Source organism: Mauremys mutica, chromosome 5 (genome assembly GCF_020497125.1).
Source record: "Mauremys mutica isolate MM-2020 ecotype Southern chromosome 5, ASM2049712v1, whole genome shotgun sequence".
Classification (NCBI taxonomy): domain Eukaryota; kingdom Metazoa; phylum Chordata; order Testudines; family Geoemydidae; genus Mauremys; species Mauremys mutica.
Window position 1 is genome coordinate 73607459 of NC_059076.1, and position 26124 is coordinate 73633582.

Genomic DNA, 26124 nt, shown 5'->3' on the forward strand with positions numbered 1-26124 from the left:
TGCATTGGTTTGACATAGGTAAGAGTACAAACTTATTTTAGTCAACTTAACTAGTTAGAGAATTATAATAGGTTTTGGAAAATGGGGGCTACTTCTTAACTAAAGTTGTAGTGTGGCTTTAGCATTGACCCCAGCAGTGTGTTTGAAATAGAGTTTACTGGTAAACTTGTGCTTTCTCTTTTGCCATTGCCAAATACTGTAGATTCAAACAAAATTATTCTTGTATTTGTGTTCCTTTTTAAAAGGTTTCAGCTTATTCATAATAGTGGAACCCTACCATATAAGCATCAGTTTAGCAGATGAGGCAGAAGTTAGTTCTAATCACATTTGTACACCTGCATAGTCAATGAAGTGAGGATCCACAGAAGTGGCTCTGATTGCTGGATTAATACCTGTCTCTCTGTAGGGTTACCCAGTCCAATTACCTTGCATTTGTACTGTTGCAACCATACTGTACATGTACTGTTAGCAGATCACAGGGTTTTGAAAGAAAAGTAGGTAAAACTACATATTTCATAGAAGAAAAGGGCTGGACATTTGACTTGAATATTTCAAAGGAAAAGAAATGTTCCTGACATTAAAATTGTAAAAATGTTAAGTGTTGGTTCTAAACCAGGGGTTCTCCCAATACATTTTTTGGTGACCTCAGAGGGTGGCCACTAACTCTTGCTTTTTCCACTGACGCTTTTTCCTAAAGTAAAAGTAATATGCACATCTATACATCCAAATCATTGTGATTTATGTAAGGTTTGGGGTGGTTTTTTTTTTTGCAGACTCAATAAAAATCATGCACAGTTATCTCTATTCTAACAGCATAGAAATACACTGAAGGTGCTTTGCACCTTCTTGTCTTTTATTGTCCTTTGCTTTTTATTTTGGTAAAAATGGTTGTTTATATAACAATTCTGAAGTAAATTTAAAAATGTTTTGACCTAATAGAGTCCAAATAATAATGAAAAACATCTGGGTGGCTTGGGTCTGGGGAAGGGAGGCCTGTAGCTCTTTGGGGTGGGGGGCATTCAGGGCTTCTCTGGGCAGGGGGCTCTAGGTACAGGGGATCTCAGGCCTCTGGCTGCTTGGGGGGGGACACACAGGCAGAAGAGGTGGAAGTGGGGGCTAGCCTCCATGAAGAGGGGCTCTGCCTATGTGTCTGCCACTCACCTCCTCAATCCCTGCCCATCTCCTGGGTCCCTCCACAGGCTGCCACTGCTGCTTGCCTCTTCCCTCCTATACCACAGGTACCCTGGTGCCTGCAGTGAGAACTCCTACTTGTGGGTGGCTCATTGCTCACCTCCTCATTCCCCTGGTTTTAGCCAGACTCTCTCCACCTGCCTCCTTAATCCATTGCCAGGCATCCCCCCCCACTGCTGGCTCACCTCCTTGCTCCTCTGCCAGCCCCCCTGCCCCCCCACTGCTCATCACCTCACCCTCCTTCTTGCATTTAACCTTGCTCCTTAAGGGTTGTGTGTCCCACCTGCCTCTCCAGGGAGGTGGCCTATGCAAGAGCAACAGCAAGGAAGGGGAAGGGCTGATGCCCTCCCCCACTGCCCAGGAAACTGCCCTGGCTGCAGGGAAACCCCTGGGTGGCTGTATTTGAGAAACACTGTTCTAAACCGTCACTAACAATTTCTTGAAATGGATGGTTCAACTGTCAATGCTATTCCTGAATGAATGTCTGACTTCATGCTATTTTATTTTACACACTTTCTGCTCCTGCTATTATGAGATGTGCATTATACCACCATGTAAGGGGGAAATCAGGTTGGACAGATACTTTTTTGCTTCCTGTAGCATGGCTCAGGCTTGAGTGAAGATTAGGAACTGCTGTCTAACTATGCCAGAGCTAGACATGCTGTTATTTTCTTTGGGTACATAAAGAAAGCTAGCCTCGTTTACTAAAAAAAATTTTATTTACCACACACAAACATTACTTTATATTACTATTGAAAAACCCTTACATCAGTTTAATGCCAAAAACAAATTTATCACTAATACTTGAAACTTTTATACTTAAGCCCTCTCTTTGGATTATGCTGCTAGTTGGTCCATATTCTCTTCACTTCTGTTAGCTAAATGTGATTCAACAATCTCAGCAAAGAGGTTCCTTCTCAACAGGTTGTATGCAAGTGGTAACAGCTGACCAACAACCTTGTGAAAATACTGCAAATTATAGGGGGAAAAAGGGAGTGAGTGAGCAGAGTTTGGCAGACAGAACAGCAAACAATCATCTCCTCTTCTGACTGTGAACACAGGCCCTAATCTATCATCTTCAAGAACTCTAACCTTGTCCTACACAATGAGAGCCATTTAGCTTTCCTCTAGATCAGGCAGGATTGAATACAAGTTAAGGAACTATGGTTAAGGTTGCTCCTGTCTACCCCCACCCTTGTTCAAAGTGACACTTAAAGTACACAAGGATAATTTAAGTGGCAAAATTGAAACTATGACTTTCCACACTATTGTTCACAAGCATTGTTATTTCTATCCGTCCAGTTGTAACTTCACTCTAGTAAAGGGGGTATCCGAGTCTGTACTTAGCACACTTGTTGGTTTGTCACATCTATATTAAGAATAGACGTTTCCCTTTGGCAATGACAACACAATTCAACACAGTTTACTCCTGTGGGCATTCTGCCCTAAAAAAAAAAAAAAAGGGAAATTCTGCCTACAAAATAACACTACATAATCATGCCAGTTTCAATTTTTATTTTGAAATAAATTACCAAAATACCTGTCAGCAAGTATGTCTGTAACAATAGAGAGAGAGACAAAAATTCTCCTAGAAGTAGAGACTTAAAGAAATGCCTATGACAACCCAGTTCCTTTGTCCCCAGCCCAGGTAGGGGGCCAGATACTCACAACCCCTCCGGCCCAGATACCTGCACCCCTTCTCCTCCAGAGCCCAGCTCTGGGGCTGCCTCCTTTCCCAGAAAGACATAGCTCAGGGATCCAGGAGGGAGAGAGCCTGATCCTTGGTCCCAGGCTTGCACAGAGTTTCCTGTACACCATCCTCTCCTTCCCTCAGGGTATGCTGGGAACTGCAGCTGCCAGGAACCTACCTCTAGCCCCAGCTCCTCCCCCATCCCTAATTCTGCCCCCAGGTTCCTCTGCTGAGCCAACTGTGCTGTAATGGACAGGCAGGGGACAGGAGGCAGACAGATTCCATTACTGGTAAGGGATGGGTGTGACACACACAAAATCTGGGCACCACTGCCTTAGTGTTAGGGGGAAAAAAAAGTCAATTAAGAAGAAATACTAATTTGGATGTTAATAGTGGGCTAGATTTACAAAGGTGCCTAAAAATGTAGGTGCTTTTGTAAATCCCAGCTATCTGCATTTTTAGGTGCCTAACTAACTGCACAATGACTGTATATATTGCCAAGTCATATATACTACATTTGCTAAGTTAGCGATAGGGGAAAGCGAGAACACTCTTTCAAACAACTTTAAACACCAGATGGTCTCATTGAATATGAATAAGCCATTAAGCAACTACAAACTGAGGGCCTATTGTATCTTCTGTAAAATAGCAAACAATGTCAACTTGGTTTTTTGGCAAGAATAAAGCCCCCCCAATTAAGTCCTGTTCTACCCCACCACACAACTTTTAAGTGTACGTTTTAGTACTTACATGTGAGCCGTAGCAAAAGAGGTCCATTCCCAGTTCATACCCCATTCCGTAATCACATTCATCATTAGCGAACTGAACAAAAGTGATCATTTCCTGAATGGGTGCAAAGGCTTTCAGTCTCTCATCATCGCTAGGAGCATCCACAATGGCCTTACAAATTCTTTTAAGATTAGCTGTAATTATAAATGAAGAAAAGTACATTCCACACTGATGTTATTTAAAACGTGAACTCATTCATTGCATCTGAATTAGGTATGTACCAACTTCGGCCATAGAAAGCACAATGATCTTTTTCACCCAAGCAGCACAATGAATCCTAAAATACAGGGTTATAGGAAAAAAAGAGTCTCGTTTTGGAGTTGTGGATAGAAACAGTTGAGAATTTACTTGCTCTGGAACAGGGGTACTTCAGGTTATTCTCAGAAGTTAGAGCAATACTGCAAGGTGCTGCCTCCTGAAGATTCAGTATACATGTTGAGTGAAATCTTGTGTCATAAAGAAGTTTTATGGCACTTAAACCTGCTCTTGTTCATTATCAGATTAAAATTAAATGGTTTCCTCAGCAGAGCCGGCTCTGGCTTTTTTGCCGCCCCAAGCAAAAATCTGTGGCGCAACCGGAGCAGCAAAGCAGGGAGGGAAAAAAAAAAAAAAAACACCTGCGAGGCGGCCGGAGCCAGGGTGCAGGGGGCTAGCGGAGGGGGCCGGGGGGGGGGTAGAGAAAGGGGACAGCCAGGGCTTCAGCGGGGCACTCACCACACAGCCCCGACAGCCGCGCCGCCTGCCGGAAGGGCTCCGCGCTGCTCCGGTCGGCAGGCAGGGAAGGACGCAGGCTGCCCTGCCGGGCTTGCTGCAGACCTGGCACCGGCTGGGGCAGACCGAGCGCACAGCCTGATCCCAGCAGGGCGCTCCCCTCCTCCGTGCCGCTGCCCCCTACAGGGCAGCCGGATCAGCAAACAAAACAAAACAAAAAAAGCAGCTGTGCCGCCCTAGGATTGGGCGGAATGCCGCCCCGTAGAATCTGCAGCTGGTGCCTGGAGCCAGCCCTGTTCCTCAGCAATACATTTATGATGCAGTCAGCTTCAATTGCTTGTTTCAGGATAGTTTTCAGTATTTCACTGGACTGTGGTTTTCATCCAATTAAAACAAAATGTTGATTCAAACTAAAGTTAGCACTTGAATATGTATGACAATAAAAGATCAGCTGTTTTCTGTTCCCCACAATATTGTTAATACTCTTACCTAGTATAAATGCAGTCTAGATATTTGCATCAGCCAGCAGAAGTGTTTGAGTGCAACTTGACTAAAACAGAAGAAGGGTCTGAACAAGGGTGCTTTTACTTTAATAAAAAAAAATTAAACAACAGTTTACCATTTGTTTCAGGGAGCTCTCTGTACCCAACATCATTTTTATCTACAGGCACAACCAGACCTGCTCCATGAAATGTCTTAGTCACTACCTGAATAAAGGAAAGAAAAATGGTACATCACAGTAAGATCAAAGTAACATCAGCTACATAAGATACCACCTTGCTCAAGCTCTACCATTGGCACATCACCCTCAATGGTCAACCAGAAGATAAACTAACTTGTGTCCTGGAGCCTGAATTTCAAGGCACTACGTCAGTGTTCACTCTTGCCTCCAAATCAAATAATGACAACCCCTGCAGCATTTTACAGCTACCCAACTGTAAACCCTACAGTGATGGAACATTCTAATTGGTGGACTGGGGCGGGGCGGGGGTAAACAGGGAGGGATTCTTACAATCACTGAAGGAAGGCAATGCTAATCTAAATGCATGCTACAATAATTTGTTCCTTTTGACAGTGTGCAACAAGCCACACTGCTACTGGCTCTTATCCCCTTATAGGCATTTTCAGTTTTGTTAAAAGAAAAATTATCACCTGCTCTATGTATGTATTTGTTGATAAGTTTTTTCCAGTATCTCAATTTACTTTGTTACCCCAGTTTCTTGATTGTGCACCCTAGCTCTTAAACCTTAATTAGGTGAGATGGGGGGCTATCAGGAGAAAGACTGAGCAGTACTGACTTTATGAAGCCTATCATTGGGAGGGGGCAGTAGGGTGAGAAGAGAGGGTGGGGGAAATTTGGGACATGCAGGGCTGCAACAGCCAGAGAAAGAGGTGACTTTCCCCAGCGCCAGGGCTGCGGCTGCCCGGGAGAGAGATGGCCCCTCCTTCCCCACCTCAGCTCTGTGGCTGCTGTGGCAGGGGAGAGACTCAGCCCCAGCTTAGGGGCTGCTGTGGTGAGGGGAGGTGGCACATCTATCTCATTAGAAAGGTAAGACAACTGATATTAAAATATGAGCTGTGTATTTTGGTCTACAAACAAAAAACAAACATTTATTATTGAGTTATTTTTGTTTCTTTAATATAACACCTTTATCTAAAGTGCTTTACAATAGTTAGCTAATGGTACAAACAACATTTGGAAAGATCATTAAGTGGTCCACTGAGACCCTCAGCAATTTTCAAGTGGTCCACGAAAAAGAGTTTGAGACCCACTGCTCTAAGGGAAGAATATCTGACCCTGGGTAAATAGAGATCTGTATTTCATGCTATTTCAGAAGGCTTAGCAAGTTCTTCAGGTAATACCACCACTTGTTTTGTAGGTTCTCTCCTAACTACAACGTATCCAATTTGACCCTTTTTTCTACAGCTGTGGATGAATATCAGTTACCCCATCACCATGTACTCCTGACTCCCTTGCTTTTTCTTTTCAGTGTGCTCTTTAGCTCAATTTAGAACTTCTTCTCTCCATTAGACTAGAAGCAAGAAACCAGGCTGCTTTACATCATTCCACATTTGCATTGCTATACAGTGCTGACTCAGTCTAAATAATCAAAATCCATGTGCATTGTTCTTCATTTGGTCTGCCTCCACTTCTAGTGTCTTTTGCAAACTTGAAATCTCACTTGCAGTATCCTCAAATTACTATTACCCTCTTGGTCCAAAAACTGACCCATCAGGTATGCTAATTTCAGCTTGTTTCCAACTTGAAGAGTTTTTAATCTATACCTAATTTCTGCCCCTAAACATCCTTAGTCAAACTGACTTTTCCAACTATTCTCACAGCATGTGCCTTAAGGCAGTCTGCTTCTCAAAATAAAGAGAGGTCTAAGAATTTCCTTGTTAAATAATGGAGGTTGATTTGACTTTGTCTAAAAGCTGAGGGACTGCTGACCAGTGGCTTTATAGTGTTCACCTATTTTCTCTTTTTCCTTCAGTCAAACACACTGGTGGATATACTTTCTATTTCAAGTTTACACATGTAACAGACATTGTTTTATATTATTTAGTTCATCTGTAGTACTTGGAAAATTGATCAAATTTGAGATTATCCCTTCCCCCATACAGATAGTAGGTATCCAGTTAGAAGTTCTCTACTCATGTTAGTAGCTCTTCATCATTGGCCTATTGAAGATATATGTATTAAAAATTGCTGTTGTACTTCAGTAATCCTACACTTTATTTCCTTAGTGCACCCTTCAGTAAATGCCAGTTAAAAGTTAACGTTTGCTTTTAAAAATGGCAAGTTTAATTGACAGAGGTACGACACATGGAAGTGCTGGTGGCTGTTTAAGCAGCAGGTACTCTCTCAAAAGAGAGATTAGCATTGTTTCCTAACACTGGAAGTTTATATAGCTCTTGAACAAAAAAAGGTGGGCAGCTGGCTGGCTTACTTAGATGGGTCAGATCCTGCCATCCAGTAGACATCAGATGAAGAATGACCTCAGCACTACTCCTCCTTGAGCTAGTGGTAGATTGCACAGGGAATTCGGGTTTGTTTTTTGGGTAGTATGGCGGTTGGAACATGTAACAGGCTGGCTCGTCTTTGGGCTAAACTAGCGCTGACTACAAGATGAGTAGAGCCCTGCGCGAATACAAAATTTGTATCCGCATCCAATTCACAAACATGGTCCACAGGGATAAAGTGATATTCACAGATTTGCAGGGCTCTAAAGATGAGGCTTATCTGAGAGGAATCCAATGATTCCAACTTAAAATGCAGCAGGAAGTATGTGTGTGATTGAGAGAAGGAGCTGATACTGCCAGAGCCAACAGGCATGACAGTGAGCTGGGGGATGCTCAGAAGCCTGAAAAAGCCTGTAGCTGGCTGAAGAAGCAGCTGCAGAGAGTAAGACTGGCTCCTGCAGAGAAACTGAACTGTAAGCCAGCTCTAGGAAACAAGAGCTGGGAACCCCCTTAACTAAGGAGACAGAGACATTGACCTGGAGTTGTGGCCTGAAGGGCCAGTGTGTACTGGAGGACTGAATAAAACATTCCCCAGCAGGGATCAAGTTTAATCTTTGGACTGTGTAGAATTTAAGGCACCCTGTGAAGGAGAAAACTGGAGTAGGGGAGCTGCAGTAGCACTCTTGGCCAGGACAGGGTGCTTAGGAGGCAGTAAGCAGCCACCATGATACAGAGAGGTTTCCTGCAACACTACATGGCATAACATTTCATAGAAAAGGTTGCCATCTATGCAGCCCATCTAGAATAAATAAATCACTGAGTTAGGACTCAGTGACCAAATCAGCCATACAGGAATGCTAGAGCTCTCCTCCAAAATAAGTGTATACCAAACAACCATTTTAGAATAATGGTGACATCATAGGATGTCACCAAGAGGACATTTACATGCTGTCTTAGCAGTCTGGTTGCAGTGAGCCACTATGTGTAGTATTAGAAGTGGATTGAGTTGATGTCCTGTACTGTTGAAAACCGCATCCAACAGCCTCCATCTTTCAGGCACAGGAAGGAACAAGGGGAGCAACTCTTCAGACAATATCACCCCTTAGTCAACGCTCTGGAGATTGTGTCTTAGCTGAACAGGAGAGAAAGCTAAAGTGAATTAGTTTAAGGAGAGCAACTTTTCTACCTAGTTGGTCAGGAAAAAAAAAAAGCCATACTTTCTTATCTCTTTGTTTCATCTTCATGGTTTTCTGTTCCAGCGAATAACCCAATTCTTTTGCCGTTCTTGTAAGGTTTTCATCTATATCTTTCAAAATACCACTTTTCTTTTTATCTGTCACTTCCTTAAGCTTTTTTGACAAAAACAATCTGAAACACAAAGGAAGACTCATTACACAGCAGGTCACCTGTCTCAGGATCTAGAATTTTTTTTTTAAATTAAAGTTCCCTAATCTCTTAGCCAAAAAATTTTCTAATCAAAGGTTGTGTATGTGTATGACCATTTCATACAAAAGATAGCATGTTAAAGCTATTAGGTTACGCTCAAGCACTCAAAGATTTGGAAATGCTAGAATTAAGTTTGCCTGTATAGCCTTGTGCACATATATTATGATGCAGTCTTCAGTTACATGCTCATACTATTTCTACAGGACCTGTTCCTATATGTGCATGGGCCAGAGAGTGCATATCAGCTGAGGTAGCTGTGATTTTTTTTTTTTAATTGTAATCATTCAGTGAGTGGCTTCATGCCTTATTTGCTACATATCATCCAAACCCTGACTGGAATACAAAGTTATTCATTTTCTTCTGGTCTTTTCTATGATGCTTATCACTGGCTCAGAGTGCCTCACAAACATTAACTTTTTTCCTTCTCTCCCAGAGGTGTTAACATCCCTTGCAGTTTTGAGTGCTCCTGAAAATGAGGCCCTAAGTGTCTCAGGCTGATTATCCAGAAAATGAACACACAACTGGTGTGTAACCTGACAAAAATTTTATTTAAGTGACTTGCTCATCATATGAAGTTGATGGCAGATGCAAGGCCAGAACTGAATTTTCTTATGCTGCATTCACCAGCTTTAGCTACCAGAGGGTGGCATATTTTGTTGCTCTGGAGGCTGAGCACATTGCACACCCCAGAGGCTCCTTCCATTCCTCCAACTCCCTTCTCTCTGTAACCCCCTCACCCTTCCCCATATGCCAGCGGCTCTGTTCCCCGTTTTCTTCCTCCCCTCATACCAGTATCCCTCCCCAATCCCTTCTCTGCCACATGCTAGGGGCTGTGTCCCCTTTCTCCCTCCATGCCAGGGGTTCTGATCATACCATCCATTCCCCTCCCACCACCATTGTTATTTTTCTTTCAAGGTGTCACCATTTTAAACTGCATTGGCAGGAAAGGCAAGCTGAGATGGGGTATTCTTTTCCTGGAAGGTGTTAAACCCATTGGTGGCATCCATTATCTATAGACACAGAGGTGGTTGAAGCTGCTTGGTCTGCTAACTAGATGTCCCCCATTTTCCCTTTCCCCTTCCCACTTTAGTGGGGTTCTGCTCATCAATACATAAAACATTCCCTGAAATTTCAGAATTGATCCGATGTGGCATTCACAAAAGTTAACACACTAAAGCCAAAAACCGTTGAGCTCCCATTTTGCTCAGCCAACAAAACTATCCTGTCTCTTCCTGCAGTCATCTGCCTCATCCTCTGTACGTGTTCTAACTTCGAGAGTAAATGAGGCAGGAAACATTCAGACAGCCTCGTTCAGTCCATAACTGAGATTCAGTCTCTGAGCTCCAATTATCCGGTGCACTGAGTAAGGCAGAATTTCATGGGGGAAAAAAAACAGGTAATACATGATCATATAGAGCAGAGGTGGGCAACCTTTCAGAAGTGGTGTGCCGAGTCTTCATTTATTCACTCTAATTTAAGGTTTCACGTGCCAGTAATACATTTTAACATTTTTAGAAGGTCTCTTTCTATAAGTCTATAATGTATAACTAAACTATTGTTGTATGTAAAGTAAATAATGTTTTTAAAATGTTTAAGAAGCTTCATTTAAAATTAAATTAAAATGCAGAGCCCCCCAGACCGGTGGCCAAGACCCGGGCAGTGTGAGTGCCACTGAAAATCAGCTCACGTGCCGCCTTCAGCACACGTGCCATAGGTTGCCTACCCCTGATATAGAGACAGTATCATGATGCACACAAAGGGGCCAAATGAAGGTTGTGAATGCAACCTTCATTTTGGCATTATCTCCCCTGAGTGCTTGATTGTGCAACCTAAAGTACTTTAAAAAAAAAAAACAAAAAAAAAAAAACGTAGTTTTTAAATGTAGCTTCCTTTAAAAGGAAATGAAATGCAAATTCTGTCATGCACAACTGTAAAAATGCTGCCATCATGCATTGCCACTAAGGTTTGAACCATGGATGTTCAGCACAGACTTCTACCACTTAAGCTATGGGACTTTATTAGCTGACAGCAGGAGAAGGCTATTTTCAGTGAACCTGCCATTAGGAAGAATATGCATGACAATGAAATAGAGGGTTATTTTTGCATAAGTAGCTTCATTTAAAATAATTCATAGTCAAGGACAAAAGACAGGAGATTGAGGGGCAATACATTTAAATGGATAGAATTTGGGTCTGCCATAGTAGAGAACTGGATTCTAGTTTCAGAATATGTAACTCTCTGTGGAGGTCTGAGGTGTTGATATTAACAAATGTTGCAACAGATGAAGACTTAACACCAGTAACAGAAATGAGTCTAGCATTCATGCTAGCTGAGAACCAGGACATTTGTCTCTCTCTTCGAGAAGTCTCATTTAGCTCTGAGCAGCTAAGGGGCCTCTGTTCCATCCGGTAACCCAATGGACTAAGGTGATGTGGGCAGAGAAGCCTCACCTCTCCCCACCCCACCGATGCAGTTGCTTTGGCAGCAACTGGCTGAGTCTCTGCATTGGAGAGTTCCCAGTGCAGCATATACTGCTGCCAAAGTAGCCACCCAGCCTTAAAACGTTTAGGGGTTTTGGTATGCTGCTAAAATTAAACAGTAACAATGTAAGACATAGCACAGAAATGGAGATTTTTTTCAAAAGTTTGTCAGCCAGATCTGAACAGTAATTCATGGCATTGTCCCCTGCCAAAGACAAGAGCTCTGCTGCAAAAGGTCACAAGACCATTTAACAGAAAGTGTTAGGCAACAAAACAGGGATCACTGCTGACTTTCCCTATAACATTTTAGCCATTATTGTCCGTGTGTTGCTTCAAGTACGTTATTTCATTTAAATTATTATATAAAAATATAAGTTCAAGGCTCAAGGAACCCCAGATCATCTAGTCTGACCTCCTGTATATAAAAAAGGCGACCACCACCACCACCTAGCCCCTGCACAATAAACCCCCAAGAACTGAAGTATTACAGCTCGCAGGAGACTAACCTATCATGTGTCACAGGGAGAGACTAGGAGGAACTGAGATGCACCAATGCCTGAGGCCCCTGCAATGGCAGGGAATTGGTTAAGTGAGATATACCCAGATAATTCTGTCACGTGACCCACACGCCATTGGAAGGCAGGGAAAAAAAAACCCCCAAGGCCACTGCCAATCTGGTTCCTTCCCAAACACCGCACAGAGAAATCAGACTCTCAGCATGTGAGCAAGACCCAGCCAACCATGCATGAGGGAAAAAAACAATGATTGGTTCCACTTCAGAGCAATGCTACACTCCATTCAGTGTCCCATTTCCAGCTATGGCCATCTCTGATGTGGTGACCTAAAGAAGTCTCTTCCTTTTCAGAGACACAATATACTGGTAGCATTTCTAACTCATTCCATGAGCACCGGTATCAGCAAAGAAAGGCTTCCAGCGAGAAAAATTAAAGGTGGCTGAAGGGGTGTCCTGTTTTCTTCAAGCCATATCATACCATTTTTAATCACGCAGAGAAGAAAAATATAAAAAAAGACAGGTATCTACAGAAGTATAAAATTTAAGATTTTTAAATTAAAAATATATTTTCAGGGTGCTTTACATATTGGATTCTTACCACCGCATCTGCTCTCTAAAAAAAAAAGACTGGCTATTATTTTTAAGCATTATTAATTAATAAGTCATGGTGTTTAACATCTGGAATAAATGTTGCCATTAAAAAGGTATTTAAAGTTAATGACCTTGAGTAAACAAGTCATCATTCAATTAAGTGAAAATAGAACAATGCACAAATAAACCCACACTGCAATAATAGTTTACAGCTAAAGAACTCAACACAGTGTAATCAGTTAGAAACAGAATAACTAACAAGAACATGGATGTCTGAAACATATCAGAAGGGAAGACCATGACTAAGCTGTTTATAGTCCAAACATAGTACATTTGAAAAACTAAAGGCTACCTCAAAGGCTCAGAGCTCTAAGCAAAGTAAGCTCCTAACCCAAGAGTGGGAACCCACCAAGACTTTGGAAGAAGGACACACCTGTGTGGCCAGAACACAAAATACATCTTTATTTGGATACATCCCTGCCCAACCATCTGTTGCATAAACTAAGTGTTCTGTTTAGGTGTCTGAGGAACAGTGTCCTTTCAGTACACATCTATACTTCTTGCTGATGTGCACCACCCCCTATAAAGCTTTAAGTTTTAATTTTACCTAATTTCCCCTCACTTTGATTTCAGGAAGGTCAAAAGATATCTAATGTTCCATCTTGTGGATATTATGCTAGAGCAATTCAAACCTTGTGGATCTCCTATGAATTGCAAAAGAAAGCTATCCTGGTCCCAGCTTAGTAGTGACAGTTTTTATTTGTTAGTTATGTTTTACAATGACAAATGTCCTTGCCAACATGTAAAAGTCACTTGTATAAAGGTAGAGATGGACACTCTTGGTTTAGTAAAATGTTCTGCATATGAATTCTTTTCACCATTGTGTTTCATCCCCCTTCAAACGTTCATTTCTAAATGCAACCTGCAATTATTCTGACAAACTGCAATCTTTTTTTAAAATCATGGCTTCTGTTAATACCTCTATCATCATTTTCTGCTGAAAAGTTCTATTCCTACAGAAACACACACTGGACTTTATAAAGAAAAGCAACCCTGGCTATTTTAGTACAACCGCAAAGTTCAAGACTGGTCAGCCAATTTACTCTGGGTCTAGTAATCTAGGTATCCGTATTTGTAGAGGTTTCTCTAGTATTATTTTCAAAGTCAAAAACCTACACAGGTGTGTGAATGAGTGAGAGATAGAAGAACAGTGCCAGCTGCCACAACTCACCAACCTTAAAAAAGCAGAGGAAGATTAGAATACTGACCCTTTCCAAATTGTCGAAAATTGGAAGGGGGGAGGGAGAAACGAGGAGAGAGTTGAAACAGTCAATCGGAAATGTACTTAAACAGTTAAGGTATTTCAGATTAGTACTTTTTTGTAGCTTAGAGGAAAACTAATTGCATTTAGTTAGGAAACAGAAGTTGTAAACCTTACTTGACTGCAGCAAATACATTGTCACCAATTTGAGAAATTACACAGCTTTTCTTTGCTTCGTTTGCACCAACCCACGTTGGAAGTTCATCTGGCACATCCCTATAAAACAAAATGTATACAAACAGTAGGGTTTTTCTCTTTAAAGTGAAGTTAGCATGCACAAGAGATGCTGAATGGAGCACTGGAGGCTGAAGTCTTACATTTATCACTGGACATTTAAAATTTAACCTCCCCTTACTTCCATGGGCCTTTCTAGGCGCCTCCCACCCACCTCAATCTCCAATCCCTTGCCTCTCAGAGAATGCCACTTAGAATAATGATTAATTCTTCACTACAAACAGCAGAGACCACCAAGAGCTTAAATTCAGTATTGAATCACACTAGATTCACATGCACAACTTTAAGTATTTGAATACAGAATAATTATACCAGAGCCACTTCTTTAGCTGGAGCAGCAAAGAGATCTTGACAAGAAGTGGCTCTGTACAGAAGAAATAAGGCAGAAGCATATATTTTCATTGTTGCCAGGTTCACTCAAGTATGGAAAAGGAAAAAACAAAAACACACACAGTTCTCCTCCCGATTGTCCAACCCCAGCAGCAGATAACCATTTGCTCTAGGACATCATGGCAGCAGTTAAAAACTATCATTACAATTAAGACAGGGTTTGTTTAGTTTGTAAGATATAGTCTTTAACCCTCATCACCAGTACTTTCAATACATTTTGCCCTATAATGTTAGCTACTAAAAATGACAACTGAAGTGTCATCTATCTGATGGAAGGAAGTAATAAGTAGAGGTTCTATCATTTGACAATGGTGCACAGTTCTTACATTACATACATCAATGGAAATGGAGGAAAAGATAATACACCTTGATTATAGAAGGACCATATATAAAATGCAATACCTGAAATATCCCATGTGATACTGAGTTTTGCTATCCCCAGCAATTATAGTCTGAAATTCAGGAGGGTCATAAAAAAACCTCCAGTGAAGGTTGAAGTTCAGATCTGCTGATTTTGTTTTTTTATGTTTTCCAGCAAGAATATCATATGGCCCAACTAGCTGAAGTCCAATACTTGATAGGAGTGCTTCTGCAAAACAAAATTATTAACTGACTGACATTTCCGCATGCATGCAGGAAGCAAGATCTCAGCCATAAGGCATTTCCATTTCCAAATGGAAAGCTGACATGAACAAAACTGAAGCTGTGCTTATTATAGCACATTTCAAATTCACATTGCTTAGGTATCACACAGCAAGTCTAAAAGCCAAATAATCAGACTCCAAACTCATTCTCCCTCATACAAGATACTCTAACCTGTGCATTTAAAGCTTTTAGTACTCAGATTCAGGCAGCTTTCCTTTCACAAAGATATGTTGCCCTAATACTTTTTTTGCAAAAATAACCTGTTTTTATTTGCCTCCAGCAATCTCTACTGATTTATTTTAAGGTGTTGTTTCTAGACCAAAACATCTAGAAACAGTCTGTTTTAGGAGACAGATTTTCCCCCATGCCCAAACATCCCCTAGCCAACCTGAAAAAATATTTATGAAAAGGCTGCATGTCTGAAAGCTAACAAGTAAATCCTAAATATTAAAAATAAGTTTACTCATTCTTTTCAAGGTCAGATTATTAAGAGTGTTCCTGAATTAATCTTAACTTCTTCACTCTCAAATAGGTCAGTTTTTTAACAATCCGCAAATTGAAGCGGACAAGCGCATGCGCACACACAACTTTAAATAGAGATGTGTTCCCTAGTCCTCCGATACACCTTTTACCCAGCCTAAAGTTATACCAAAGTTGGGGAAACACTAGCCTGTCTCTAAACTGGAAAAAGCATTCCAAAAGTTTCCCATTTGCCTTTGTCACTAAACTGCCTTCAGATCGCTTTTGAAAACTCAAGTTAAGCCATTCAGCATGCAGAAGTCCTCTTTTTTAGAGCCCACCACTTGGCTTGTCAGGCTTTAGCTCCTCACAGAACTTCCAGAACTGATAAAAGTCTTCAGGCATCCTGAGCCGATAGCAACTTTCTACTTCTTGACGCAGCTGATCAGGAACATCTGCCTGGTTGGGCCGTCTCTTCTTGACTTCTTTAGTTTTTTCACACTGCAAGTAAACAGCAACGAAATGCACACACACGTTAACCCGGGGGGGGCCGGGGGGGAGTGGCGGGGGGCCGGGGGGGGAGTTTACAGGACTCCAGGACTGCGGAGCGTAGGAGAGTCAGTTCTCTGGGGATTACGAAGGAGCGGTAGGAATTTGACACGCTGAATTTGACAGGTTTTAGGTTGGGTGCAAGTTTCCAGACGCCGGCAGAGGGGGTCAAGGCCACGCTGACGGGAAAGGCTCCCGAGGACTCGCCGAAGTAGGTCTAACGGACTCGTCCCACCTCTGCAGCTCCTAACAGCCGCGGACAGGGCGCCCTGCCCCCGAGGGTCGCGGGAGACCCTGGGAGCTCCGGTCAGCAGGTAGCAGGCGCGGGGCCGCCTGGCCCAGCCTGGCCTTGCAGATCAGCCCGCCCCGCCGGCGGCACCGAGACCTGCTCCGGGCAGCGGCAGCGCCATGGCGAGCCCCGAGCAGCCCCGTCTGCGGCCCGGCCGGGGACAGCAGCAGCCGCCGCCGCCTCCTCGTGGCGCCCGCCGGCCGCGCTCCCTGGGCGGCGCCCGTGGAGCAGGCGCGGCTCCCACGCGCCCCGCGGCCGGTACCTGCTCCCCGGCGCGGGGTCTCCGCTTCCCGCCTCCTGTCATGTTTCTGCCGGCAGCGCCCCGCCCCTTCCCCGCGGGCACTTCCGGGGGCATGACCGGCTGACGTCACCGCGTCAGAGCGCGAGGGCACCGCCTGTTCCTTGCGGGGCGCGGGAGAGCCCGGCCCTGCCTCCGCTCTCCGCCAGGCGGCGCTGCGGCGTTCAGGGCGGCGGCTGGGCTCGGTCATCGCTCACGGTCCCGTCCAGCCCGACAGCGTTAGGGGCCAGGAGCCCCCCTGCCTCGGTCCAGGGCTGAAAACATTATTTCTTTACCAGCTTTGATTTTCCACCTAGAATTTAATTCAGCTGCGCCCCCCGCCCTTGTTCTTATGTTACAGGCCAGGGACAGACGGACCCAGTCATGTTATCTGCAGTACTTCTATCCCGTCCCCGCTCAGTCCACTTTCAAATGAAAAGATTGGGATTATTTACATTCAAATGTGCTCACCGCACTTCTCCAAACCCCCTCTAATTCTGCCTGGCTAGTTTTAGGAAACCGTGCACCTTCTTTGCACCTTCCTGAGTCGTGCTGTGGTTAGCTTAGGCATGGCCCACAATCTGTCCTATACCTTTTAGAATGTATTTTCCTACCATGTTGGAAGCTGAGAGATCTTAGTGCCACAGAAGTCAGAAAATTCAAAGTTTTGGTCTTCACTAAAGTCCTCCGCTGTTAGCCATTTCCTCTGTTTTTGTTATGGTAGTTACACAAGATGTAAGGCACAAGTGCTTTTTTATTTGCATATGGATAACACTTAGACAATGGGGACAATGACTCTATGGAAAGCATTTTAAGACTTGCCGCTTGTATGGCATGTTTTGCCTAAGTGGAGAAATGAAGGATACAGAGCGTGTCAGTGGCTGAGCAAGGAACAGAATCCCCCATCTCCTGGCTCCAAGGCCAGGCCCACGTTCACTGTACCATACTGCCTCCTTATAAAGAAAAAGAAAAGTAGAAAAGTACAATTCCGATGCATTACATTTTCCAAACCGTATATGGCAACAGGATGAGAGTGTGAGACAAAGACCAGGCTTCCCTATGAAGCACCTGGCATTGGCAGACAGGATACTGGGCTAGATGGACATTTAGTCTGACCCAGTATGGCCATTCTTATGTTCTTAAAGTCAAGTCTAGAACTTGGGAGATCCAGGCTCATTTCCCTGCTTTGCCAAAGGCCTCTTGTATGACCAATAAATTTGTTAGTCTTTAAGGTGCCACAAGTACTCCTGTTTTTTTTGCGGATACAGACTAACACGGCTGCTACTCTGAAACCAGTCACTTTAGGTGAGTCACCTAGGGTCTCTGTGTCTCAGCTTCCCATCTGTCAACTAGAGATAGTAGTACTTCCCCTACCTCACAGGAGTGAGGCCAGGATAAATACATTAAAAACATTGTGAGATGACTATGGTAATAAGTACCAAAGTATCTAAAATAGGTCAAATGGGCTGTACTGAATGATCATTCAGCACCATCGCTGGAAAGCAGCTTGTTTTTTGGGCAGCAAGTCAACAACAAGTGTTAGTGCCATCTGTATCAATCAAAATGCTCTCATCTCTCGAATCCCAGTTTCTAAGAGGAATACCAATTTTATATGGATAGAATCTGGGGAGGAGTAACAATGAGACTATGGCTTTAACTCACTGAGGCTGATGAGAGATTAGTAAAGATGAATCCGTTGTAAAGTCTAACTATTAGATCTTGTTCATGAGGATGAGTCAGAAACATTTTAAATTTCTTAAGTACAGTTAAAAAAAGAATCATTCACAATCTAAGAAAATGCCATCCATAATAATCTGATGATATAGCAAGGTTTATGGGAATGAAATTTGCATTTTTTATTTATACTGATTCAGAAATGATTATTGGCAAAATAATTGATCTTCTAGCAATATTGAAAACCTTTGTATTCAATCCTACTCTGAATGGCCAGTCTGGAGCTTTTGCTATTGAGTATCAGTACACTAACAGATTCCAGTGAGGGACAATTCACATTCACAGGAGATGTGAAGATACTGAAACAAAAAGGAGGAGTTTCTATTAGAAACTACTACATTTCCTAAAGGCTATTTTGAACAGTCATTCTTATTAAAAATATTAACTAGGAATCTGTTTCTTTTCATTGTAGCATCTTGGCTGAGATCAGGGATATGTGCAGAGAAAAAAAAACAGGAGAATTTTCATATTACACAGCATTGGGGTGAGATACTTTGGATGTGAGTTAACACAATTCTGCCTTTCCCTGAAGATCATTACAGCAGGTTCTCTGGAGAAACCTTTCAAGAGTTGAGAGGGGCCTGAATCAAACCTTTGCCATGGTTGTTAACTGAATTTGGTAGATCTGGGGTAGTGGGGGCAGGGGTTGTAATCCAAACTCTGGTCTGAATTGTATATCTGCCTGCTATCTTTGACTTGGATCATCCACGACCTCAGAATTCTTTCACCAAGTTTCCATGATGTTTGAATTTGCTCAACCTTGGAAGAAGCACCAAATCACATGGCTCCCTGGCATCATAACTTAACTGTAGTTATATTGCCAGGAAGTTCTGTAGTCGTGGCTAGTCCCAGAGACAAACATTTAAGAGGGGGCTCCCCAATGTGGAGTGGGCTCTCTCTGCAAGATGTAGTAGAACCAGAGTTTCATTAGCTCTTGGGTGGACTTATCAAAAGTGTTTGGGTTTCATTATGTGTATCCTCTATCCCTCTTCCTCCCAACATGCAGGCCTCTAGATTTACTGAGGACCATGGGGGACAGGGACATGGAGGGGTATAACTTTCCCACATTCCATGTGGGGAATGACAGAACCAAACAGGGAACTTCTCTCTGCACATGTTGAGTATAGGGAGCATAGCCTGTCCCTCTACCATTGCCAAACCCCAAACCTTTGAATCTTGGATGGGGGTGAAGTGTCAGATTCAAATCTGGATCAGATTTTTATGAAGTGCCTTTGCTGCTTTTCTTTTGCCACAAGAGGGAGCCATTTCAATTCTTGTAAGGGATTAGCAAATTAAAAAGTTTAAAACCTGAATACAAAAAGGTATTTTGACAGGTGTTTAGACAGGCAGATGGGTTTCCATTTGAAGCATTCAGTAGGTTTCCTATTGCCTTTAAACCAAAATAGATTAAATTGCCTATCATTTCATAGTCATATGCTTAGATTTTTAAAAAGTGCCACTAGAACTAAAGCTATTGAGGTTTTTTTAAAATACAGTTTGTTTAGTTAGCTTTCATTGTGCTGCCAGAATACATTTACAGACACGCAAAATGAAATAAGATGTCTTGAAATACAATATTGTTTCAAATGAAGAGCTGCCTGGTAATCAAAAACTGTACAAAGTAGGCAAACTCTGCTACTAGGATTGTTATTTACCAAAAGAACTTTTGTCTTTGCAGGACAATTTCACATTTTCAGTTTCAGTGGAGTTCTTCCTCTCCCTTCCACTGCCCTGGTCTGATATCAATATAAGAATGAGGGACTTGGAGATAGCCATTGTCAGAAAATAGACTGGTATCCAGGAAGATTGGGAGTGAACAGCACTGCAGTGAAACTGCAAAGGCTTCTGCTGAGTCACCACATCACTGCTCTTCACACTGACCTATCATTTTGGAACTCTGCCCAGCCTCCTCTGCAGCAGACTGTATAATTCCATCTGAATAAAGAAAGCAAGTGCAGAGGAGGAGAAAAAAAATGATGTCATCCCAAAAGAAGACTCATCTTGCAGTATCCTGATATCTGCCCTTGGAAAAATTTAAGACTCGAGCTGACATTTCAGATTGCCTTATTTTAAATATTTAAATAGAAGAACTCAAATGGAGATGTGAGGAAATATGTTGATCTTTCATTGTGAAGGTTTGCATACTTTGCTCTGAGTTATGTATACCAGTTGGTATAAGTTTAGCATCCACTTTGGCAACTCCTGTAATTACTAGTCTGCACCAAGTGTATTCCTCAAGAGCAGTTAACTCACAGTTCAGAATTACTTGTATATTTCCTATAGGCTCAGCATTCTGATCCAAAAGATCTAGGCTGTCATTTAAATCAAGGTACTGGAGTAAAGCCAAATCATATGGGAAAGTGTGGTCTGAATTCCTATTATTTTAGGATGTTGAAGGTTCTCATTTTAAGCTGGGAGAAAGTTATATTAAGGTACAAGTCCACTCCCAAACCAAAGTCTTGCCCCTGCTCTGATCCAAATAGAGAAACATACTATTTTGATCACACCAAAAAATAAGTCTCTGAATAGCCTACTCCCACAGCTACTTTGTTCTAAATTCACGACTCGGTTTAAAAGGGTCTTTGACTCCTGAGGCTTTGGAGAATTGCCATTAAGTGAAAGTGAAGCCATTTACCAGTTGCTGCTGGGGGAGATGGCTACAAATGCCAATACACAGCACAACAACATGCATGACTAATGTTATTAGAAAGCAGGCCTGTATACAATACACTAAAGGCACTAGTCAAGACCAGGTCAGCCATGTGTCTAGGGCCATGTCTACACTTACCGGGGATCGGCTGCTGCGATCAATGCCCCGGGGATCCATTTAGTGGATCTAGTGAAGACCCGCTAAATCGATTGCACAGTGCTCTCTGGTCAACTCCGGTATTTCATCGGAATGAGAGGAGTAAGGTAAGTCGACGGGAGAGCATCTCTCGATGCAGCGCAGTGTAGATAGCACAGTAAGTCGACCTAAGATACATTGACTTCAGCTACGTTCACCTATCTGGAGTAGCGTAACTTAGGTCAACGTACTCTAGTAGTTTAGACAAGGCCTAAAATCTCACATGAAGGATATCAAGGTCTGTGTGTAAGATTCTACTCCTGAGAGACAATTTTCTCTTCTGTAGCCTTTTTTTGGCATGGAAGCAGAGGCTGCATTCTCCCCACCAAGAAAAGTAACACTTGAAAAATTACATGCAAGTCTCACCCATCTTCATTTCTAATGGGATGATTAGAAATCTCTGTGCCTGGCAATTTGGCACAGGATGCATTTTTCATTCATGAACTGTTTTGCTCATTTGTGTGCATTGTACCTCTTTCTTCATCCTTAGTATCTTCCCAACCTAAACTCTTCCCTCCATGCAAGAGGATCACATACTTTAGAGAAGGAAGAGTACTTATATAGGGTGGTACAAATGGATTAACTAGAAATGATTGATGAAAAGAAGAGTAATTTCAATCCAAGTAGTAAAGTGACCCAACAGTGAGATTTTAGATTGTTTAATAGTTTTCCAAGCAAAACAGTGGGCACCCTGTCATGAGAGCTTTTAAAAACTAGATTCAACAAAGCACTTTATATATGCACAAACTAAAATATAGCCTTTGTGTTCCATGCATAAACCAGAACTCAGACATAGGTGCAAGCCAAGAAAGCAAGTGACAAAACCAAGATATTGAACCTACATGTTACACAGAAGTTTGTCTGGCTAGAATATTTTACCATTAATGGGTTATTCTCATAACTTCATAGATTGTCAGGTAGCATATTTCAAACACTTGATAGTACTTTCACCTAAAAAACCAGCACAATTGGTGCTGCATCATCAGCTTTAGAGTCTGAAATCCCCTGCATAAAACAGGTGTAGTATGGGCAGTGTAGAGTGGTGGTCACCCACTCCTGCCCTGAAGAGCTTGAAATCAGCCCTGGGAGAGGGCTGAGACTGCAAGAGGGCTGCTGCTAGGAAAGCAGCAAGCCTCAGCTGATTGTGGAAACAGCCACAGCTGCAGCCACACCCCAATCAGGCCACAGCTGGCCCTATAAAAGGTCGGTGAGCCAGGACCTGGCAGAGGAGGGAGATGGACCTAGCTGCCTGAGTGCTAAGGGTACTGGAGCGAGGCAGGGCTGAGGAAAGGCCAGAGGAGCAGGGGAGCTCCAGGCTGGCAACTCCCCAGGCTGCAGGGCCTGGTCCTAGGCCCACAGAGGTACTGGAAGGCAGCAGGTCTGAACCCCCTTGCCTATGATGAATGGCTTTTACACTATAGTCTGCCCCAGGGAGTGGGGGTTTGGTGTTGACTGGCAGTAGCCCAGATTGAGGAGGATGGGGGTTCCCCAGAGAGGGGAGACCCTGAGACTGAGGGGTTACTGCCAGAAGGGCAGCACCCCTGAGAAAGGGGCACTGGGGTCCTGGGAGGGACCAGAGGTAAGGCAGAATACCAGCCTGCAGAGGGTACTCCAGAAGCTGGATGAGCTAATTCCTGACAAGCCAGCAGGAGGTGCTGCAGGGGTGAGCCTGCACATCGCTACAGGCAACAATAATGCCTACTTCCTCTCATTTTCATGCCCCTGGCTCAACCACGTTCTGGAGGGACCACCTGTACAGTGAGGGGATAATTCAGTTTCTATGCACAGTTTCTTCTGCTGCCACACTCAGGGTGAAAGTTAGTGCCCATTGCAAGAGAGACACCTATCCACTAGAAACTGCATTGAAAATGCTGATTTGTTTTACACAGATGAGATCACCCAACATCCATTGGAGGGCCATGACTGTCATTTCCAACCTGGGCTGGATTGAACCAGTGACCTAAAGGTCAAAGATTACATGCACCTAATTCCACTAATTTTATTCAGTGGAGTAATTCTACTGTAGTCTACATGGGTTTAGTCAAGTGACTAAATGATAATGGGGTTCAAACCAATTCCTACTTCAATCTCCTGAGATTTTCTGTGACCTTGTACTCATTCAAGAGCTTGTTAAAAACACACGTGAGTTTAGTAAACTTCGAGATTCAGCAAGTCTACAATTTTAGTTAAATCACTCACAGTAATAATTGTCGACATACTTATCGCCTGAAAGGCTCCCTAAATTCCAACAGATTTACTATCTAGTTTACTGTAAGCAATCCAATTACATTTAGCAACCTCCATAAGAATCACATTCCTGCCAACATTTCTTACCTGCCCCCGTGAGTGAAAAGTGCATTGAAAGTAACAAGGAAAAGGAATGCTAAACTGGACTTTGAATAACTCTCATCTGCAGCACTAAAGTGTAATCTTACCTTTACATGTGAGCAGAAGTGCAAAGTGATAACAGAAACCATTCTTTCAAAGTTCCACCCTAAATTGTTTCCAATAGAGTAACAAACACACTCACATTGTCTTAACTCTGGTCCCATTGAGGTCAGTGAACATTTTTGAAAGGCATACCCTTAGAAGCTGGAAGAAAGCATATGTCTGCTAGATGTTCAAGGCCAAATTTGTCCCCAGTATAACTCCCCTAATCCACAATTTTCTACAATGAAATATCTAAAAATAGAAGTTTTAGAGCACACACAGATTGCTTACACTCTTCTACATTTGTTTTAAAAATGTTACAGTTTTCAAAACAAATGTTTCCTTCTCTTACTAGTATTACTTCTTCGAGACAATGAAGAAGGAATCCAGAGTTCACCAGCAAGGTCTTATTAAGTAAACTGTGCTGTCTGTGTCAATATCACCTGTTTTTTCAAAAGTGCTGAGAATCCACAGCTCTTACTAGAGTCAGTGGGATTTCAAAGTGCTCAGTAACTGTTCTGCAGCAATTGCCAGCAGGGGTAGCAGCTTTGTAAATGCTAACATAGATGAGGCACAGATTTTGAGCAGGTTTGCGTGACCTGATGGTAAAACAGTACGCAAGCTTTTCCAGATAGTAGTGGGTGTCAACAACTGTGCATTTGCACCAGTGCTAGCAGTTTCTGAAATACCAATAATAATGAAAATCATCAAATTCATATTGCAGTAGCATCTGAAGGCAAGGTTGGGCTCTATTTTACTAGTTACTGTACAAACACATAACCTTGCCCCAAAGAGATTACAATCTGCTAATATAGATGCACACTATGGGTTTGTCTAGACTAGAACCCAGTGGAAGCTGTAGTTTAGACAGCGCTTAGGTATTGTTACTAGTTTGTCACTTGCCTATCTTTGCTCAGAGTAGTTAATTGAGTGGGAATAAAAACACCTGAACTGTACCAATGGAGAATTAGAGGGCAGAGTTTTTCAGTGTGGACACATTGGAAGAGTCAGAGCTCAAAACAAGATATTCTTACTAGAGATGGACCAAAGCTAGAACCTATTTAATCAGATACTTTTATGCTTTGTCTAGTTGGGTAACACTGAGACAGAGCCAGACTGCCTGTGGTTTTGGTTATGTAAACCAGACCCACTTTCCTCCTAGTTTTGCCTGTCCTGGTCCTCACCTCCCTTTCTCCCCCAAATATTAGCTCTCTCTCAGGTAGGAATGATAACTGGGAAGTTAATCAAATATTCAGGCCCCCACATTTGATCTGAAAATAACCAAATCATCAGATCCTTTTGTGGCTTTTTAGGTATGGCTTTCCCAGAAACAGGAAAATAATGTTCTCTATATTGATTCCTGTCACAGGATTGAATTTCACCCTTTGTGCAAGCAGCCCCCACAAAACAGAGCCCAAGAAGGTTTGTCCCCTTTCCAGGCATAAACTCTAAATGAAACATCCCCATCTCTTGGATACAAGCACCAACTTAAAGATCTCACCATTCTACCACATAAAAAGTCCTCCTCGGCCAGCAGTCTCAGAAGGACAACATCTTTTCCCCCACTCAGAAATAGAGCTAAATGCAGCTTAGCCTCATGTTTTCCCTATGTTATGGGTGTCAGCTGCAGCTGGGAGATTAATGAGTCCCAGCTGCACCTGCTCCCCAGTAATTTAACCCCTTTATGTCAGGTTCACAATCCCAGCAGATGTGTTGGGAAAAATGAGATTTGGGAACTTGGATCCACCTGAGAGGCCACTTCCCACAGACTTCCCAGTACCCAAATAAACAGTATACCCCACCACAGCCTCTTTTTTCCTTCTCCAACTTTCACCTCTGTCCCTTACTCTCTCCTTTTCTCTCTCACTTTTTTGTTCTCTTTCATGCTGTCTGTAAGTAAGGGGAGAGAGAGAGAATTTAACTGCTTCTGTAGAGATTTCTTCAGTTATGGATAGGTTCCTTCCAAGACTAGAGGGCTAGTGTAACAATAATAGTCATGGAAAATCTGTTGTGGCCAGAGACCTAGAGAGTCTTTATTTTCTGACTAAAAAGAGACAATGCTGGCCTAACAGAAGTTGGACACACAACTCTTATTGATTCCGTGGTTCAGCTAACTCTGAAGAATGAATTAAGGAAAATAAAGTGAGGGAAGCATTGAGCACAACAAACATAGTATGTGGCTAGGATGTAGGAATCACAGAAACTCTGTTGTTGAATGACACATGCTAAGTGCTTATGAACTAATATACCTGGATTTCACTGTTTACATAGATAATATGCCTTATGAAAGTAATCCAGTATATTTCAAATATATTCTAAAATTTACTATGTTTTTATTTGGAATCCGTAAGCACTAAGGACTCAATTCTGCAAAATGCAGAACACTTCTTCTGAGATGCATATATTTCAGCTTGTAGTACATTTTGAGCCTGATACTGTGGAGAGCTCTTAAAACAAATTACTTCATTAGGAATTCTAAGTACCCAGTACCTTTCAGGATTAGGCTCTTTGTGAACAAACTGGTACCCTTATGGGACCTCCAGCACTTTTTTATATTACCAGCAATATTCTATAT

General features: G+C 42.6%; 1 protein-coding gene across 4 annotated transcripts; it reads right to left on the reverse strand.

Annotated features, from left to right (window-relative positions):
- Positions 1–1890: 1890 nt before the first annotated feature.
- Positions 1891–25104, reverse strand: LOC123371832 (histone PARylation factor 1). 4 transcript variants are annotated; one of them, XM_045019692.1, is made up of 8 exons: positions 25051–25104; positions 15767–15926; positions 14724–14910; positions 13815–13913; positions 8563–8713; positions 5001–5088; positions 3632–3804; positions 1891–2160 (listed from the first exon to the last, which is right to left on the reverse strand). In XM_045019692.1, the coding sequence occupies exons 1-8, from the start codon at positions 25051–25053 to the stop codon at positions 2029–2031; spliced, it is 993 nt and encodes a 330-aa protein (XP_044875627.1). In that variant the 5' UTR covers positions 25054–25104; the 3' UTR covers positions 1891–2028. The 4 variants fall into 4 exon arrangements, with proteins under 4 accessions (XP_044875627.1, XP_044875624.1, XP_044875628.1 ...); XM_045019689.1 differs by lacking the exon at positions 25051–25104 and adding an exon at positions 16526–16643; XM_045019691.1 differs by lacking the exons at positions 1891–2160; positions 25051–25104 and adding exons at positions 2167–2636; positions 16526–16643.
- Positions 25105–26124: the final 1020 nt, after the last annotated feature.